At 38.2% G+C, this 19,899-nt stretch overlaps 1 protein-coding gene across 1 annotated transcript; it reads left to right on the top strand.

Annotated features, from left to right (window-relative positions):
* The first annotated feature begins 457 nt into the window (after positions 1–457).
* nmbr (neuromedin B receptor) lies at positions 458–13,518 on the top strand. Its single transcript, XM_061241615.1, has 3 exons — positions 458–864; positions 4,207–4,552; positions 13,141–13,518. Exons 1-3 carry the CDS (start codon positions 458–460, stop codon positions 13,516–13,518), a joined length of 1,131 nt encoding a protein of 376 aa, XP_061097599.1.
* The last annotated feature ends 6,381 nt before the right edge of the window (positions 13,519–19,899 follow it).

Consider the following 19,899-nt stretch of genomic DNA (forward strand, 5'->3'; position numbering starts at 1 on the left):
AATAGACTACATGTTGCTATCTGGATATTGCAGCAAGCGCTTTTTAAAATTTCCCCCTTGAGTCCCGGCATCCCTGGGAATTTAAGGAGGACAAAAACCGTTTGTTGCATGAAGATATTCGACCGAGTTTATGTACACAATATAATAGGAAAGCAACACGTGTGAAATCGCTTTTTATAACATCATCCTTATGCGTTCTTAGGTGGTTCCTCCTTCTTATATGGTGAAAGGCAGCGGCGCCAAAGAGACGTCGCTGAGAAGGAATAACATTTCAGTACTTTCTTAGATGGACAGCTCCGGTGCCTCAGAAATGTTATGCAGATCACCAGAAGAAGAAGCTACAGTTCAACAGCAAGTCACTCCAAACGGCTTATGAATGTTAACCATATGCCTTTCGTTTGACATGCACTGATTTGAAATAGCGCGTTTCCATTCACCGCATAAAAGGACATTGACCATGGATGATATTTTAAAAAACTTATCGTCGCTGTCTGGAAATGCATCTGACATTTTTAACTTTACCGACGATGAAATACATGACGACAGGGAAACTATAGATTTCATTATTAGATGTGTCATACCCTCCGTATACATTCTCATAATAACAGTCGGATTGTTGGGGAATATCACCTTGGTGAAAATATTCATCACGAATAGTGCGATGAGGAGCGTTCCAAATATTTTTATTTCCAGTTTGGCAGCCGGAGATCTTTTACTTTTGGTTACTTGTGTTCCAATAGACGCATTCAGATACTTCTTCGAGGAGTGGATCTTCGGAACCGTGGCGTGCAAACTCATACCTGTGATCCAGCTCACTTCTGTCGGAGTATCAGTGTTCACACTAACCGCGCTAAGCGCTGACAGGTAGGTGCAATATTTCTGAATACTGAACAGGAACGGCATGCCTGACATTACTGAGAAGCAGATCTTGGCTACGTTCTATAGGCTATGATTCTTACTGTGCGCAAAGCCGCAAAACTTGGGAAAACTATCGAGCGACTCGTTAAAAAGGCAACATATTTTAGAAGGCAATACTTTTTGCAGAGAAGGTGCAATTATAGGCTACTGCGTCGGATTAGTTTACAACAGAACGGTTAATGCAGATTAGACACAGGCTTTGTGATGTGATGAAGCGGAGCAAAGATGAAGAGGGTTGGGGACCCTGGACGCCCTTAGCATCGCATCACATTTCGTCAACAATCACATACAGTGCAATAGATCAACATTCTGTGCACCACGACACGGGAAATCATTGCACCATTCTAATCCCACAACCATTGAACCTATAGAAAGTAAGATTGCTAATAGCTAGTAAAATGCCCAGTGACAATTAAACTCTAACAGAGTAGGGGAGAGTGGGGTCTGTTGTGACACGGGGGGTCCATTGTTACCCGATGTATTTTCCCCGATCAGAAACAAGCTAGCCAGATGTAAGTCACATTGCACACGTCTTCTTTCACCTCTTTGAACAAACCAGTTTCGTGTCACTTGAAACGTGCTCATGAACTGTGCCCGCTCTCCCCTACACATGAGTCCAATAAGGACCACATGTAGCCTACCTGTACTCTGTAAGGGCTGGTTTGACACTGAACATTTTGTGTACCCATGCATTAGTTAAATGACTGGCTACTTAAGCACTGTTATAAATATTCAAAATATTTACTTATTTTGCTCTATAGGCCTTACAGTGGGGTGCACAGTACAGGGTCCCACAACTGGCAAAATATAACCAACCAATATACGCTTGTTCGCTTTGATGCAGTACTTATGTGTCCTGCCGGCTAATATTAGATTTATTCAGCTGTGTGACAACTTTGTAGCAGGGAGATTCTGCCCATAGTCTGTTTAGAATGAACTGCAGCCATACCCACACAGGCAACTCAAGGCATGCATGCTGTATGCACTTGTTAGAATGCAGCTCGATCATTTCAAGCATCATTATGGTTGTGTGTGCTACATTCCCACTGAAGAAAACAACACAAAACAAACAAGCCATCAAAACCATGCTTCCGAAATAAGCGGCACGCTAAATAGCACTCGACACACGTAACAGATCTATCAAGGCTTTCTGGCATTATGAATCTCGCAGACACTGTCTGCTCGTTAACGTAAAGCAGCTCTCTCGAGGAGGTCTCAGGAAGTTGAGAAGCACCTCGTAACAGATGGCGCTGGTGCGTTCCCAGCTCTGTTCGGAAGGCTTTCCAAACACTCTTCACTGTGGCTTTAGCTGCTCCGGCAGCAGACGAACAGACCGGTCTAGTGCCGTTGGAAGTGGGCGCACCCGACGCACCTCAGCTCGCGGACTGTTTGCCCTTGAGTCATGCACTTCAGTCTGGGCTCGAGGAAATGACCTTTTCTAGAGTCTGTGTACTTCTTGGAAGCCTGTCTCATGTCATTACTCAGTCCTTGCACCCTTAAGTGTCGGCTGGCTGTATCGAGCTGCATGCAGCGGGGTTATGTGAAAGCGGAAACATTGACAGACGACGGGAGTCTGACTATGTGGGTTCCTACTGGCAACAGGAGAGCTTCATTTCTCTTGACAAATAGTCATATATTTTGACATCTATATATATATATATATATATATATATATATATATATATATATATATATATATATATATATATAAAGTGACTGATAAAAAAAATATATAGCTATATATATATATATATATATATATATATATATATATATATATATATTTATCAGAGTCACTTTTTTGTATCCCCCTTCCCTTTATATAAAGAAGAGGTCAATGCAGGATAAGGTACCTGAGAGAGAGGGTTTACTAAGGAGACGCAAACTGATAAAACTTGCAGGATTTCTGTCAGAGGTGATAGCCCGATAAAGAATGAGAATAATTTGCACTGTCATTCTTATTCTTCACACCACCTTGGCGTATAATCACATGCTGCAGGGTGGTGGGAATGAGGAATCGCTATGCTGACCCATCTGACTGATTAAGAATTTAATGTTATTAGCTACTCGCTTGGCCAGTACTCTCGAGCATGAAGCGCAAGCGCGTGAACCCCAATGTTGTATAATTGCATACTGCATGTAAGGCACATTTTTGCACTAGGGCATCCAGTAGCCCTGGTGGTGTCTTGGGTGCTTATCCATATGCACCACAGGCAGTGTATTCTGTGACCTTCAAAGACTAAAGATGCAGATAAAAAGGACTACCTGGTGGTAATGCATAGCCAATGCTAATGCAAATGTCCTACTGCCATAGTGCATACATATCTGTCCAAAACATTTAACATGAACACCCAAGCTGGAAGAATCCAGCTGAAACAACATTTTAACAATACAAAATTGACTAAGTTTGATAGATGTTTAGCCATTGTAGCAATTTTGAGTTTTGTCATTTCCTTACATAAACTATGCACATAGTACATAGTTCAGTCTAATACCACTGCAATAGATAATGTGGAGGGTCCTTACAGCATGTTACATGTGGGCCTTATGAATTATGATGGTGCATTAGCCAGATAATACAGTTAACTGGATAGACCAAATAAATTGGTAATTTATGTCATTTTGTAACACTTAAAAAGGGATCCACTGATGCCTTCAGTTATGACACATGGGTATGCATTAGTGAGTTATTAAGCTATTTTTCATGACTGAGAATGACATGGGAACTGTACAGTACATGTCACGTGTTGGAAGAGTTCATATTTCACTGAAAATAAACTGATGCTTTCGACACATATGACAGTGAATAATGTCACAACTATAATTGAAAAGTATAGTATCTATATAATACACTTTATTTGTACATGCATACATACATACATACATAAAACACTTAATAATATTATACAACGGAATCCAATAATGTAAGATGAAAGTCCATACTTGAACAATATCACAAGGACCTGGAACTAGGATAAGCTCTATATGCACCAATGGCAGGTTGGAGTGACTGATATGATCTATTGTATTATAGGACCTCAAGTGGATCCCGAGGGAAACAAAGGAAAAATAAAATATGTATATGCTGGCATTGTTTTTAGGACACCCTTTTAGGCCAACCTGAAAGCCTTTTTGTCAAATAAATTGTATTATGTGCATTTTGTGCATTATGTATTTTTTCTGTCATGGACAAAATGCAGAAGCAACACATACAACACATACTCTGTCTAGATATCTTGATTTCTTGAATCACTCTCCGATTTTCCTTCTCCCTTTCTTTTTAATCAGGTATAAAGCAATTGTGAACCCCATGGACATCCAGACCTCAAGTGCAGTTTTCTGGACCTGTTTGAAAGCAGTGTCCATATGGCTAATCTCTGTGCTGCTGGCCGTGCCAGAAGCCATCTTCTCCCAGGTAGTCCACATCGAGGACAAGAATGTGACCTTCACTGCCTGCGTGCCCTATCCGCTCTCCAACGAGATGCATCCCAAGATTCACTCCATCATGATTTTCCTGGTCTACTTCCTCATTCCCCTGGGCATCATATCCATCTACTACTTTCACATCGCCAGGACGCTGATCAAGAGTGCCCATGACATGCCCGGGGAGATCAGCGAGCACACGAAAAGACAGGTAATGTCATGCCACCACTTGTTTTGTGCCAGCTTCAATTAGGCATTGCTCCAGTAGATGCCCTCTGGCCACTAATAAGGTCCATGAAACCCATGGCATAGATGTTCTAAATGTCAAGTGTTTGTAATAGCTAGGTGTGCACTTTCCGAGCTGCAGGCACTTTCTTCTCTGACATGAATGGATCTGAAGGGTTGATATTTGAATGTACCAGCTTTTTTGCCGGAAAGATTTGTATAATTTTTTTTTTCAAGTTTGACAGAAATCCTTCCGCTAGTTTCCGAGTTGCTGGCTGACAAACAAAATGGCAGCCTTATTTACTGTTAGGGTTTATCCATCGTTCTGAGCTATCTGGCAGCTAGGAACTACCTACCACGGCACAGTGCCTTACATGCTAAACTAAGCAGATATGCTAAAAGCAAATGCTAATAGTTGTAAGCAAGAATAAATGTACCGTGGGCTCAAGCATTATTGCCAATATACTTTTATTTAAATACATTTGTTCTTATGTTTTTATTTAGTAATCACATTTTTTCTGAGAACCACAGGTACCAAAATGATACAATTTCAGTCTAAAGCAGGGATCATCAAATCATGGTCCTCGAGGACAGAGGACTGCTGGTTTTCCACCCTCCCTTTACCTGGGAGTCAGGTGTGAATACAGTCTGGCCAATCAGCAGCACTAATTGTTCAGCTAATTACCTGGGTGAAAAGAAATCCAGGGCCAGATTTGAATTTGAGGTCCAGATTTGATGATGGCTGGTCTAAAGGAACAATATTCAGTCATTCAATCACTTCATGCTTCACTACTGTATAAAAAAATGAAGTAACAAGCATGCAAAATCCCTTCGTCAACAATCAATTGCTTCTGACGCAATGGTTGGTACCTTGCATGGCAGCAAATCTCCATTGATGTGTGTGTGTGAATGGGTGAATGAGAAGCATTAATTGTACAGCGCTTTGGATAAAGGCGCTATATAAATGCAGGCATTTACCATTTTTTTGTGTGGTCCCTGCTGTGTACCCCACCTTGTTTTTGGAAACAATTGGATTGATTTCAGGCATGTAAAAATGAGATCACTCAATTTCACAGACCGGATAATAAATTCCAAAATTAATTATGGATTGGCTTAAAAAGGTATAGTTTTTTTTGGAGGTTTTGGAGTATGCCAACAAATGAAATATTCAAATGCCATTTCTGCTGATTGTTCATCAGTTCCTTTTATTAGTAGTGCTATTATACTAGTAACGATTTATTCTGCACCGGCAAAGGATAGAATTGGCTGAGTTTTGGGTTGTTTTCAGTTTGAATTATGAATGTACTGCCTGAAAAAGCTGTTTAAATTTGTATTCACGCATCAAAGCACAACTAATTAATTTCAGTCTCAATATTTTGAATGATATTCTGCCAAGGTCAGGTTGCTCACAATTTCCATATTTCCTTCATTTTTGATTATTCCAAAAAATGTGAAAAAAATAATATGATTTCTTTTCCCATTTATATCCGTCAAAACACCATTGATTTTACTTTAGTATGATTTAAAAAGCAGAGTTGCCTAGCAATGTCAATATACACTAACTTTAAAATAAAGAAGGCGTCAAATGAACTCAAGTGCAACAGTGGGTTACATGACAGATATGAAGCAATGAAACTAGGTATCACTAAATATTTTAAAGCAAACCACAAAACAGTCTTTGACATAAGGTGTAACTACTGCAAAAGAAAACAAAAACAGCAAAAACATTGCTAAAAGACATTGAAGAGGCAATCAGTCCAACTACAAACTACAAAGAGCCCCCTCTCAAAAGTTTAAATACTGAGCATTTAAACAGCCAAATGTCTGTGGCCTTCAGGCCTATTGTCTGGAAAGAAAACGCTGCCTATTGCTTATGTTCGTACCAGCTGCCATGCATTTGAATAGTGCTGGTGACATAGGCATATTTCCATTTCAACTTTGGGGAGGCACACTGTTGGACCAACTAGTCTGAGTAATCAACTGTCAAATCCCAGAAGCATAAGGACTCCCTGTCTCTGCCACACCTGGATGGATATAGACAGTGCTATCGTATCCCTGAGTAATTCATTCTGGGACTTGTTTCCTGATAACAGGTAATGGGAAGGAAAGGTTCTCCGAACTGCTCATGATTGTGTGCCTCAGATCTTTCCAAGAGGGATTCCCAAAACACCTTTTACAGAACATCCCCACTATGGATGTGCTATAAAGGGTAATATTCAGCCCTCTCGTATTGTCAAGAATGACAAATCAATGCAAAAAGAAATTATATGGCAACATTTAGTGGATAACACTTAATCATATCACTCTTAAATAATTATTTCAGTGCACGGGTTTGTACTTGTATGTCAAATTGTATGTTTTTTTAGGCTAACACCGATGCTAATTAATGGAAGTGCATATGATAATGAGATATATTAATTCCAGCCACAGCAAGTAAACATATTCATTCCAACCACAGCCAGTAAACATATTTCAATTATTTTCTATTTTTATTGGTATGTGACCAATTAAAATGTAATGTACCGGCACCAATAGGTCATTTTACCCATTACTGTAAGAAACCATGCTGTGAAAGATCCAGTAGAAATGACATCAGAACAACCCTAGTGATGGACCGCCTCTGTACGACCAAAGCTCTCCCGCTGTGTATCACAAATAATCATTCTCTGTCATCTTGTTCTCTTTCTAAACATACGGTACAGTTAGCTTCTTTCCGCATTCCTCTTTATGGTTAAACATGGATTATTCGCATCCTTATCCTTAAGCAATTAGGTAATTAACTTCATTCATGTGGGACTTATCTAATTAGTGCCATTTACATGCAATCTGGACAGCGAAACGTTATCAGCCAAAAACACGATATTGATTGATCTGCCGATTATAGCCATCTCGCATCAATTGCGTAGCAAGTCTCCTGCTGGCTGCGCGCTCTTAAAGCGAACAGTGGATAGCATTAATCTTCTTTGCACAGCTGGGATGTCTTTAAACGAATGACACGTTGCAGTGCCTCTGTCTGCCATTACATTTCAGAGGAGAGCCTGGGTGTAAATGCTATATGCACTTTTCATTATGGAGTCTAATGTGGAGGATGAATGATTCATATGTCCGGGCATTACTCACACAATCAAGCACAAGGTTTAAAATAACAAACACCCTGTAGGAAATACACTGTGGTAAAGTGTATTCTACATGCAGTGGGCCAGACGAATATATCTTCTACATACTGTTGCTACAAGTAAAAACAAGACATGATAATGGCTATAGCTGATGTAATATGTGTATGGGGAATTACATCTAAGTTCTGACCCACTTTTAACTGTAGCGCAATACGTACAAAATTAAATGTGTCCTTTAATGAAAACATGAGTTACATGTGTAGTTCTTCAAGAAATCACCCACTCTCATGCTTGAGACCTTTACCTACCCCTATTTATTTATCATGTACAAAGAAGGGCACTAGATGGTGAAACATACTCTTATCAAGGTACAGAACAGTACAAACTAGTAAGCGTATATGAAGATTTTGTAATTATTTTACAGCTTCTACCAGCATTGCATAATATGCTATTTAGGTTACTCATGTGATGAATTTAGGTCATCATATCCAATTAATTTTATGCGGCAGTTGAATCAGCACATTAGCCTTTCATATTATGACATTATGGTTTATCCATTTGTGCTTATGAATTTTTTATGGCATACAGTACATTTCTTTCATGATATATGGACATACACTGTCACTGTACTGTAATGGTTCATTTATATAGCCTGCTGTAATGCATAGCTGTGTGGTGTGTGTTGATTATTGCATGACATCATGAGCCGCATGTTTGTTGAATGATTGTTGCTTGCCTACTGCTTGTAAAGGCAACGTATGTACGTATGGTTTGAGGAGCCCTTTCCATATCAAGTCATAATGGATAAGTCACAAGTTAGTGTAGAAGGGAGTTTTATGACCTCGGGCGTAAGCTTTTGTTTTTGCAGTTGTGCGTCTTTGCTGGATGCACATCTATCTTGGTCTAACTTCCGGTTTGCCGCAGATTGGCAATTTCCGGTTCTTTTCTTTGAAAAGGCCACCAGTCCTACTGATCTGGGTGAACTAGCTCTGCGTGTGACTGGTGGATTAATGATTGCTTCGTTGACTTGTTTATGACAGTATTTGTATCTGACTTTCAACTCTCTCCTAGGCCATTTTAATTTGTTTGCTGACTGTATTTTGACCGTTCCATCCCTTATGACTCTGATTCCTGTCCAGCCCTTTATCGTTTGTTCGTCCCAGTGCCTCACTCGTGCTCGATCCTGTTCGCCCACCCTGACTGTGACTTTGCTCTGCTCCTCTGCTCGCCATATAGTGCGTCTGGTAAAGTTAGAGCATTTCCAGCTGGATTGCATCCTTTCAACTGTTTGTTGTTTGGCTTTGTTATTTTTCCTTTCTTGTTCTTGAAAGCAAACCTGGGAGGAGACCTGATCTCTGTTGGGGGTTGTCTACATGCCGCTTCGAGCCCAGTAAACATTTGAAGATTAGCTGAGGTTTATTTAGGCTTATTTAGGCAGACAGGACCAGAGTTACTCGTCGGTCTGCAGTGTTAGTTTTGTTCCCATTCTACATGTCATCTCCTTATCCTTTACCCTGCCACAGCTTGATGCTAGACCAGGTTGTAACAGAGAGTAAATCTGTACATATGCATAGCTGAGAAACAGGACTTGGGTTTCTTGGGTCTAATCAAGTTGAGACTCCCCAGGACCAGCACTGGCTACCCCTTGCATATTGTCTTTAGCAAAATATACACTTTTACGTCTTGTTTAATACCAGTGAAAACCATGAGAGAATTTTGTGCCAAGCACATGAGATGCAAATGAGCAGAAGAGCCAGGTGTTAACTAAATTATATTTTGTACCTGAAGCTCGCAAATCCATTTGAAATGTCTAGTTCAAGTCTCACCCAGATGTTTCAACATCTGTTCATCTGTGGCCTTGTTATTGGTTTATTAATTGAGAATTATACATGTCATGACTGTATACATTTATAAATGTAAATTTAGCATAGTCCTCAGTGATAATTTCTTAGTAAACTACATTTACTGTGTATTTTCATATATACCTTGACACAGCAATTTTATGCGTCAACATCAAACAACAAGTGAATTAAAACAAATGTTTTGCAATGTCAGCTTCCTCAGCTGACAGTGTTCAGAATTAGATCATTAACTCTGCATGTGCCAGCCCAGTGTCTGGGAGTTTGTGATCAAATAATTAAGGCCTGTCGCAATGTTGTTCTATCTGAATAAACAGCTGTTTATTTAGAAGATGAGAGACAATGGATGAGGCTTGGAAGCTTACTGGCTGGTAGCCTCGGTGAAAAAGTTAACAGTCAATATAGTTGCGTGATGTGTGATTTGCTTTCAGAGCTTGTTGATAACATCCGTACCTTTGCTTTGCATCTGAAGAAAAGGCGCTCTGCCAACTCTATATACCTGTGGCTCATCGTGACTCCCATTCAGAACCAGGCTTCACTGTGACACCAGCTGTAAATAGCAGATAAATTAGTGGAAATTAAAATGATAGTTTGCAGCATGCTTCATTTGCATAAGTACATTCAGTAAATACTGTTCTCTAGCCCGAGAACAGGAACGCCTAGAACTTTTCACAAGATGTGTGTTATGCTGCTCTTAGGGGGAAATTCCTACCTTGGGCCATATTTAAAATAAATAAAATAAAATAAATCAAAAGAGGTGCTTGCTCAAATCCAAAGGGCATGACAGCCTATCTTCTGGTTATTTAGTGGTTCTAATGCAAGAAAGTAAATTAGAATGTAATTGAGGTTGTGTCTGAGTAGAGGCTCATTAGGGTGCCCTTTACCATTGTATGGACAGTTGCATCACATTGTTATGTTTCTTGCTGCCTTGTGTGCTCTGTGTCATGATTACATAAGTAGCTGTTGGTTAAGACAGCAGCAGATGCTTTGTATGATATTCCATGACGTCTGTAGTGTTTTGCTCATGCATTCTTAACTAGGGTTATATGAAAACACAACATAGTTTTTTTTTTTTTTAAACCTACCTTACCTACCCCAGTGGCTTTTCAGACCAATTTAACTGACCAGAAATCTAGAAAAACTGACAATTCAAACCTTGCACACTCTGACCTGATCTTTGTTCGAACACACATTGCTTTTAAAATGTGTACTGTATGCTCAAATGCACTGTTAAATGTAGGCTAAATATAGGCTACACACAATGTATTTAAAATGGCTATATTAACACTGATGATATAGTTATAATGGCAATGCTCTATGCTGGAATTAGAATAGTGTGGTTCATCTTTTGATTATCTCTACAGCCCATTTATGGCCTTGCTAAAGTCAACACATTTTCTGCTTTAACATATTTGATATATAACTTTTTAAATGTTTTCCTTTTCCACTCAATTAACTAACTTGCTCCTGGCAAACACTAAAGTAAAATGGATGTGGATGAGGGCAAAGAAAGCTCATCTTTCAAGTACACTAAAAGTGCCTTGGTGGAAAATGGGATGAAATGGGCGATTCACTCAGTAAGTGAATCCGAAAAGTGTATAAAAAGAGTGTTGCTTAACTCAGAGTGCATAACTGAAACTAATGATATAAATGTAATTAGAGGCTTGATTGTTAAAGTAATTAAATGATTGGCATGCAGTGTATTGAATAGTAAAATAAGTTATATAATACTGTGCATTGTAAGAAATCTGTCTCTGATGCCAATACGTCTGCTGGCCACACATTCACTGGTTCTTATCAGTATTATAATACAGTTGGTACGATGGTAGAATGGCGACCAGGAGTGACAGATCAGGAGCTACTTGACTCAACAGACATGCTGATTCAGCCAGGATGGCCAGTATGTGATGGCCTGACTGACAGCTGTCACAAAACTGTCTGCATCCTTCTATTATGTGTATTGAAAAGTCATCACAGCAAAGGCTCTAGGTTCAGTCTGACTCTGCTGAATCCAGAATATGTTTTATGTATTTCTCACAACTGCTGTTCAGGAGACCTTCCAGATTTTTCCTTACATTTTCACCTATTCACACACACACACACACACACACACACACACACACACACACACACACACACACACACACACACCTCTCTTCAGTCAATATAAATGGAAGGTTTAGATAAACTATATATAGCCTATATAACTTATAATATGATAATTATGACATATTTGCCGAAGTCATTTTTTCCAACTACAAATCTTATCATCTTCTCTAACATAATGTATATTAAACACCTTGTGAAATGCAATTAACTGAGATTGAATGATCTATCCGTGTGTAGAGCTTATGTTGCTAATGGGCATGCCTCTTAATCAAGTACAACAAATGAAAACCCATGAGAGCAATGAAGAGTCTAAAGTAAGACCTCCTCATTTCTGCTCTGGAGCCACAACTGTTCTGTTTGAACCTTTTTAGAAGTAATCAGACTGTCATGGATACACAACATTTATAATTCCATTACCAGAAGGGTGAAAGTTAATTTCCGAAAAAATTATTCAAGGTTTGTCAAGGGCATACTTGAAGATTTTGTTTTCTCATTCACAACTAAACTATGGCCCCATATAATATTCATTGTATTTCATCTGAGCATCTGAAGGCCTGTGCACTAAAATAACTGGGGTCAGTAGAACTTATTTGACTTGTTGCAGTGGAATCTCTTCTTGTAAGTGCATGCTTAATTATAGATTGTATTCAGTTAATTGTGAACGTGTCCACTTGCGTTTACACTAATGCAACACATAATGTGTTAAACATGCAGTGTATTTTAACTGCTGCTCTGATACATTGTCCCAGGCATGGACTAGTAGGCCTCTGCTTCATCCATTATACAGACTCCAGTAAGATTGTGCTTCCTAATGCGTTTCCCAGCATGGGAGAATGTAATGATGTTTGAGCAGTCCAGGGAGGATACGAAACTTCAATGAACTGGGATAAATATTTCACTTAATGAACATACAGAATGTTAATGTAATCAGATCCTGGCTGCTACTATAAATGAACACTGAAATTCACATTAATATCCACTGATGAATCTTGCAAATGGTACCAACCAGGTTAGCATGGAAGGTTATAAAAACATTGCTGTTTAGATTTCCATTGAATTGTGACCTGAACCTTTGGCCAGAATGCTCCCCAAATTTCTTAAAATATATTTATTGCTCACACTGAATGTCATAGAAAATTGTTCCAGGTGTGTAACATACATTACAGAATTATGGGCAATGTATGATTTGTTTAGTTATGTAATGCATGTCAACAATGTAATGTTCCAAACAGAAGTGTATGCCAGAGTAATTACTAATTGCTATATCCCATAAAACTAACCTGAATTCATCTACATTTCAAAGGGTTTGGAATAACTGGAATACAAAACACATCTGAATATGGCTTCTCTGCTATATCCAAAAACTCAGAAAATCTTTAGAAAATGTGCGCCATAGATTCCTATGTGTGAACCAAAAGTTGAGATTCTCACAACACCCAAATCTTACTTATTTAATGAAAATCTTACTTTATGTTCTTGTTTTGTGCTAGATGGAAACGAGGAAACGCCTGGCGAAGATCGTCCTGGTTTTCGTCGGCCTGTTTGCACTGTGCTGGTTCCCCAACCACGTCCTGTACCTGTACCGTTCCTTCAACTACCGTCACATCGACTCCTCGCTGTCCCACCTCATCATCACCCTGCTGGCCCGCGTCCTCAGCTTCTCCAGCTCCTGCGTCAACCCCTTCGCCCTGTACCTGCTGAGCGAGAGCTTCCGTAGGCACTTCAACAGCCACCTGCACTGCAAGAGGAAGGCTTACCCAGAGCGCACCATGAGCTACATGCAGAGCACGTCTGCCGTCCGCATGACGTCCATCAAGAAAAACACTCCCCCCGCCGTCAACGGACACAAACAGGAGGTCTCGCTTTAGGCGGTCTCGCCATTAGACTGGGCTCGGTTGGGGGGCGTAAGGATCACTGTGGGCGCAAGTGTCACCGTTTGCTTTGGTATTTAAACCAAAAACCAAGTGTTGGTATTGGAGGAGTCGATTCTTTTCTGGACCTTGCTTACTTAAATGTCTTGTTTGTCCAAAATGTATGACTTGTAAATTTAAAGTTACCACATGTTAAAGGTACGATAGGTAATTTCGGACTTCTATGGTCAAGAGAAAAATTGCAGCAACAAACACCCTCAAACCACAACCTTTGGCTGTGACAATTAGAACCAGTTTTAAACCAATGAGCTTGAATTATTGTACAGCTATATGTTTTGGTACAGAGTGTCAGTCCATCAACAAGCAAAATAACAAAATATTTTGAAGCCCGAATTTAAGGATAAACACAGGCAGAGGGTGTCAGTGAGCCTTCTTCAATGATGGGAAGGGATTTACAATGGTCTTGTAGTAATGTTTTAACACAAAAATCATTTAAAACAATACAAAACATATCAATATGTTCCCTGGTGGAAATTCCATATTGGTTCCAGCCTGGTTTTAAGCTGGTCCAGTTGGTTTGAAGTTGGTTTGGAGATCATCAAGATGGCACCAAGACGGTTGATGAACAGTAGCTGGCAAGGCCATAACCAACTTGGTACAGGCAACATACCAAATTCCACATGATATCTAGCTAGAGCAGAAGCTGGTTCCAGCTATATTTCCACCGTGGTTATACAAACATTACATTCCTAATATCAAGAAAATAACGGAAATGGGAAGTGTCCAACATTTTATTCGGACACTTCCCAAAACTTTCAGTCAGTACCTTTATTGAATGTCCCCATCAGTCAGTTTACATAGCCATCTTTGCCAGCTTGACAATTGGTGAAAACTATAATTACTATAATAACAACAAAAAGCTATTGCTAATCTTACCTTGATATACGCTGTTCTGATTATCCATATGGACACCCATCTCCAGAAAAATAACATCACTGTTGTGAGCTTGTATTTAGGTGATTGAAAATGTACTTACTTATGTTCCGAATAAAGAGACAAAGGTTATCAGCAATAGCAGCTGAGTTTGGCCTATTTCCTTTTGAATTTTCAAAATCAAATATACTCTATATTTGTTAAAGGAAAATCAATTAATTACTATGAATAGTATTCACTGAATGTCAACCTATCTTAAAAAGGCTTTTCATTTTAAGAGTTCTTTTAAGTGTTTCTTGTTGAAATGTCACATTTAAGCCTTTATAATTAATGTACTGTATCAAGCATGTAATGTATATTGGTGTATAAAAGAGGTACCAGAGCTATAGGATAAGCACTCACATTTTCAATGAAAACAAATTTCCTCTTTCTTAATAACCTGAGCCCTGGGCCCACATTATCAAGTGTTTGTGGAATTTAATTATCTAATTTTCCATTCACAGTACTCTAGGGTGCATCAAGTTGATGGCATATCATACTATAATTGGATATACACACCTGAGCAGTCATTGGATGTTTCTTATGAATAATGACTGATACCGTCTTTTGAGAAATATGCAGATGCAGTCTTCTGGCACATGATGATGTAATGTAATTTCCCAGTAGTATCTTCAGTGACCTTTTCAATTTATGGGAGCCACTTCAACAGTCCATTAGCATCAGCACCTCAAACTTGACAGAAAATGGATGGCTCATAATATTAACATTATCTTGAAAGCAACAACTATGAAATTGGAAAAACATAGCATTAGTAGGTTCTGAAGTAAATAATCACAGTGATTTAGACTTGTTTTAGTCAGTGATGTGTCATATGACACAATCGATTGATTTTCCTTTCCTTTCACATTACAAACTGAATACATACCTATATGTTTTCTGTGAGGCCTTTGGATTTGTAGAGTGTATTATGAATATGCATGCTTATATGCATGCTGCCAAAAGAGTAATCTAGGATCACACACCAGACGAACACATTACACAAGCACACACGCATATGTTGCATGATATACAGGTATTTTACACACACAGACACCCTTTTTCCTTGTTGAATTTCTTTCATGTATTTGAATGTGAATATTGCTTTTCTGTCCACTTTTAAGTGCCCAGAGTTTGAGTCACAATTCTCCTGCCTCTGCATGTTTGTTATGTTATGATATGCCTTTGAGGCATAAGTATATGGCACTGTAATTATGAAATATATATTTAAAAAATACTTGCTAAGCTTTCAGTGTTCTGTTGCTGAAGCTAGACAATGTAAAATATATATAGTACATTTCTATTTGCTTGTACAGTTTATTGTTTACACTTGGTTTATGGTTAGTGATGTAATGAACTGTCTGAGTCATTGTTGTTAAAATAGCACATCACAATGTGCACATATGTTTAATGTTCCATTGCATGTGATATTGTGTAGGCACCATGTTGTATATCAGCACACTGTTATGTACAATATTGCTCATGTTGCAGTTGGTTATAGATACTATTTTTGTACTTGAGGGAAGTCAATATTAAAAGAGTATGGATTGCAACTATTTATTTCAATGCTAACAATGGCCTTTTCTGTATGTACGTATTGTCAATAAGGGCTCAAAACGGTTTTAGATTTCATCATATTTTACTTGCTATGTGCAATAGCACACAGAAAACTGTACGTGAGGTTCTAATAGTCCAACAGCAAAGGCACAGTGCCCTCTAAAAATAACCACACACTTCATAAAGATGAGCAAAAGAGGCTCACAGCCAGAAGGTCCTGGGTTCAAATCTCAGCCTGGGCCCACGTGGGTATCCTCTGGGTACTCCAATATCTTCCCACAGTCCGAAGACATGCAGGTTAGGATTATTGGAGACTCTAAAGTGCCCGTAGATATACTGTGAGACTGAATGGTGTGTTGGCCCTGTGATGGACTGGGGACCTGTCCAGGGTGTATTCCTGCCTCTCACCCAGCTCCCTGGCACCCCTTCCGCTTTTGCATTAAATCCTATATTTATATATATATGTAAATATGTCATTTATTAAAATATGGATTCTATACACAAAACATATATATCAGTTATATAATTCATGTGAATTCAAAGGATCAGAGCAATCTCAGAAATCTCAGAGAGATTTGTCATGATGACAGCTTTACTTTACAGTTTTAACTTTAGACAGGTAAGGGCTGGATCTATACTTTTCACATTTTATGGTAGTACGGTAATGATGTTAGTCTATATGAGTTTATTCCATTGTAAAACACAGAACCTTTCACTGTATTAAATAGTAATATTAATATGTTTTGGTGTCATTCTTTCAAAAGGCTTCTGTAATGATAGCTGTGCCATCACAATATTGCTACATCAGCTTTAAGTAATAACATAACTGGTTAGCAGAATATAAATGTTCAATGTTCATTTATACAGTGAGTCTCTGTTTTAAATGTTATATGCCTTAATTCAGCAAACATTCTCCATTTATTATTGTGCAAGCACTGTTTTATGGTACTGCAGCATGTGTAGACAATTGTTGATGCTAAAGATGTTAAGTGGACTAAATCACTACTATGCTTAATGACAAATTTCTATGTAGACTATTCAAATAAATATTGATTTAAAAAGCTTTGAATATTTGCTTTTTTTATATACATCTAGTCTGTACCACATTCCAAGGGTATGTTGTAATACTGTATGTGTTCAGTTGCACACCTATGATAAACAGTCCAGACCTCATTAATTTCAATACAAATCCAGGTAAATCTGAGATAACGGGGATCCAGAAAATGAAACAAACAAAGTGAACCTTATCTTCATCTTGCAGCTGGGGTTCGGGGCTTCTTTACATGATCTGTTTTTCATTTCCGCATGCATGTGAATTACCAAGGAGTATAATTAATGTAATCTTTAAGCACAATGATTTTGGCTTAACTTTCAATATGGACTTCAAGGTAGGTCTACTTGATGTTACTTAATATTATTGATTTATTTCATTTTGTTTCATCCATTGCAGTATTTATGATGTAATATTCGTGCTCTTGAGATTGTTGTTTGATCTAGTATGAGATTCGTTTGGGTGGTGGGACAGTGTGAGAGTCGGGAACCCTGATAACTACTTTTTTGACATTTCATGTCGTAACCATACCTATACCAGAACTGCTCTACTATAATCCCAATAAATGATAGCTTTAAGAAACTGCATTGCTGCACTCACCCCGTGGCATGAGTTGTCATGTGAGAGAATATTGCATGTAATAATATTAAAATGCAATAGTGTTATGGATCAGCACCCATTTACAATATAATTTAGAATACTGTTTTTGGCAAATCATCTGGTGGTGAACTAGCATTGATCTTTGTTCATGCATGACAGCTATTTCTTATCCTACAGTAGCCACATGCCTCACCTTTTACTTGGCGCATTGTATACTTCCCATATTAAGAAATAAAAACCTTCCATCCCAAAACATATATAGGTAGCTTGCTAGCCAACTAGCTCATGCAAGTAATGAAGCCAGTAACAGCTAGCGTACATTCATTAGCCGTAGCTATAAGTGTTACTGAGACATGGGCAGTTAATATGCAGTTAATAGTAATAAACAATCATTTGGGAAAGCCAACATTTTTAGCTACTGAAAATGTATAAATACCACATCTCGCATACAACAATGATAATTCCTCCAGAACATTCTATCAATGTTTCTCCAAGTTAGCACTTTTAGAATTGCATTATTATTCATTTGCTTTGCTGGACCCTTGGCGTGAAAAGGACACAGACATTACCTTATTTCGTGTTTGAATATTGATTTCCAAAAAGCAGTGAAGACCAGTTCCCCCACGTATTTCCTGAAATAGGTTATACAGATAGAACCGTGAGTTTTAACGTATAGCCTGTTACCATAGTGATTGAAAACTGAACTGTTAAAAAACAGAATTAATGCAAAAAAACCCCACTGGCCCAGTGAGACTGAAATACAGTTTGAGTATACGTTTCGAGAATTGATGTTTAACTTGTTTGTACATTGTGATTCAAAAATATGTATATTACATGCCGTTTGTAAGGCATATCGGAAGGGCAAGCAATGTGTAAAGGAAATGTCAGAGCTTAATTTAGTCTCAGTATGAATTATCTCAGTATGCCCACCATCATCCTATTAAATTAATAGAAACTAATTATTTCTCTGTTGTTGGTCTTCATGAATGAATCTTAAGACTTCATGAATAATATTACACTTCACAGATGAAATAATGAATAAAAGCTAAGCATGACTAGATTGAAAACAGAACTTCAAAGGGGCTCCATTATCTAATAGTTGCAAGGTGCACCTTATTACTAAGCAAAAGACACTTGTCACTGATGGACAAAGATCACTAAAATGTATACAGTCTTCAAAATGATGCAAAGCTTGCTATTTATGGCTTAAAATAGATATATTTTTATTTTCTTACTTCTGTATACTTCAGAAATAAAAGTTTTTGATCAAATCTTCTAATTGTGAGATGACATTTAACTGTCATATGTATGTATGTCTTTATTCATCTTTTCATCTATGCCAAACAATCTGGAGCAAGGATCTTGGCACATTATCATCATCATCATCATCATCATCATCATCATCATCAAGGCAAATCATATGTGCTTCATATGCTGTAATTTTTACAATGTTTACATCAGAATACAAATCTTTATCCAGTTAATTTAAATTTGCCTTTTCATGAAGATTGACCACTTTCTGCATTTGCTTTGCAAATCATTCCAAACTTCTATTTGTCTGTATCTCATCTATATTCTATACAGGTTGCGATTAATTTCCGTTTAACTAGGAGTGGAGAGCAGTACTTGGTGTAATCCTTCTGTGGTCCTTCCCCAAAGCAAACTCTCCATTTTAGCTTGCAAATTTGACAAACTACAGCTTCCCCTTGGCTTCAGCCACTATTTACATTTTACCAGTTTGCTTATTATCCTGCTTATGAAAAATGGCTCAAAGCTACACTAGAGGGGTCTTATCTGAGCAGGACAGAACCTTGACATTTATATTTGAAAGCTGAGGGAACACAGAAAAAAGACTATTTGAACCTGACTAACTTGTTTTTAACTGTCCATTTTCAATTTTCATTATCATTCTTCACTTCATGGAGACACTGTTGATGAGCATGGCCCCCTTGCCTTGGTTGCCATCCATGTCCTAGACCTACCTCAGAATGAGAAGGCAAAAGCTGAGGCTTCACATCTGTTACACATGACATTTCTTATATGCAATGTCCTCCCTTATTTGTGTCATAGATAAATATGAAATAGTACATTATTAAAACATTATCTGGAAACTTTACCTCAAATTGTTCACCAGTATTAAGCAAGAAACAAGGTATGAAGTAAAGCACTTTTTTTTTGCAATGAGAGACTGTAATTGTACA

The sequence above is a fragment of the Conger conger genome, chromosome 5 (genome assembly GCF_963514075.1).
Source record: "Conger conger chromosome 5, fConCon1.1, whole genome shotgun sequence".
Lineage (NCBI taxonomy): Eukaryota > Metazoa > Chordata > Actinopteri > Anguilliformes > Congridae > Conger > Conger conger.

Coding starts and splice junctions, on each gene's coding strand:
- nmbr (XM_061241615.1), top strand. CDS start 458: ATGGATGATATTTTAAAAAACTTATCGTCGCTGTCTGGAAATGCATCT. Junction 865..4,206: donor ACCGCGCTAAGCGCTGACAG/GTAGGTGCAATA, acceptor CTTTTTAATCAG/GTATAAAGCAATTGTGAACC. Junction 4,553..13,140: donor GCGAGCACACGAAAAGACAG/GTAATGTCATGC, acceptor GTTTTGTGCTAG/ATGGAAACGAGGAAACGCCT.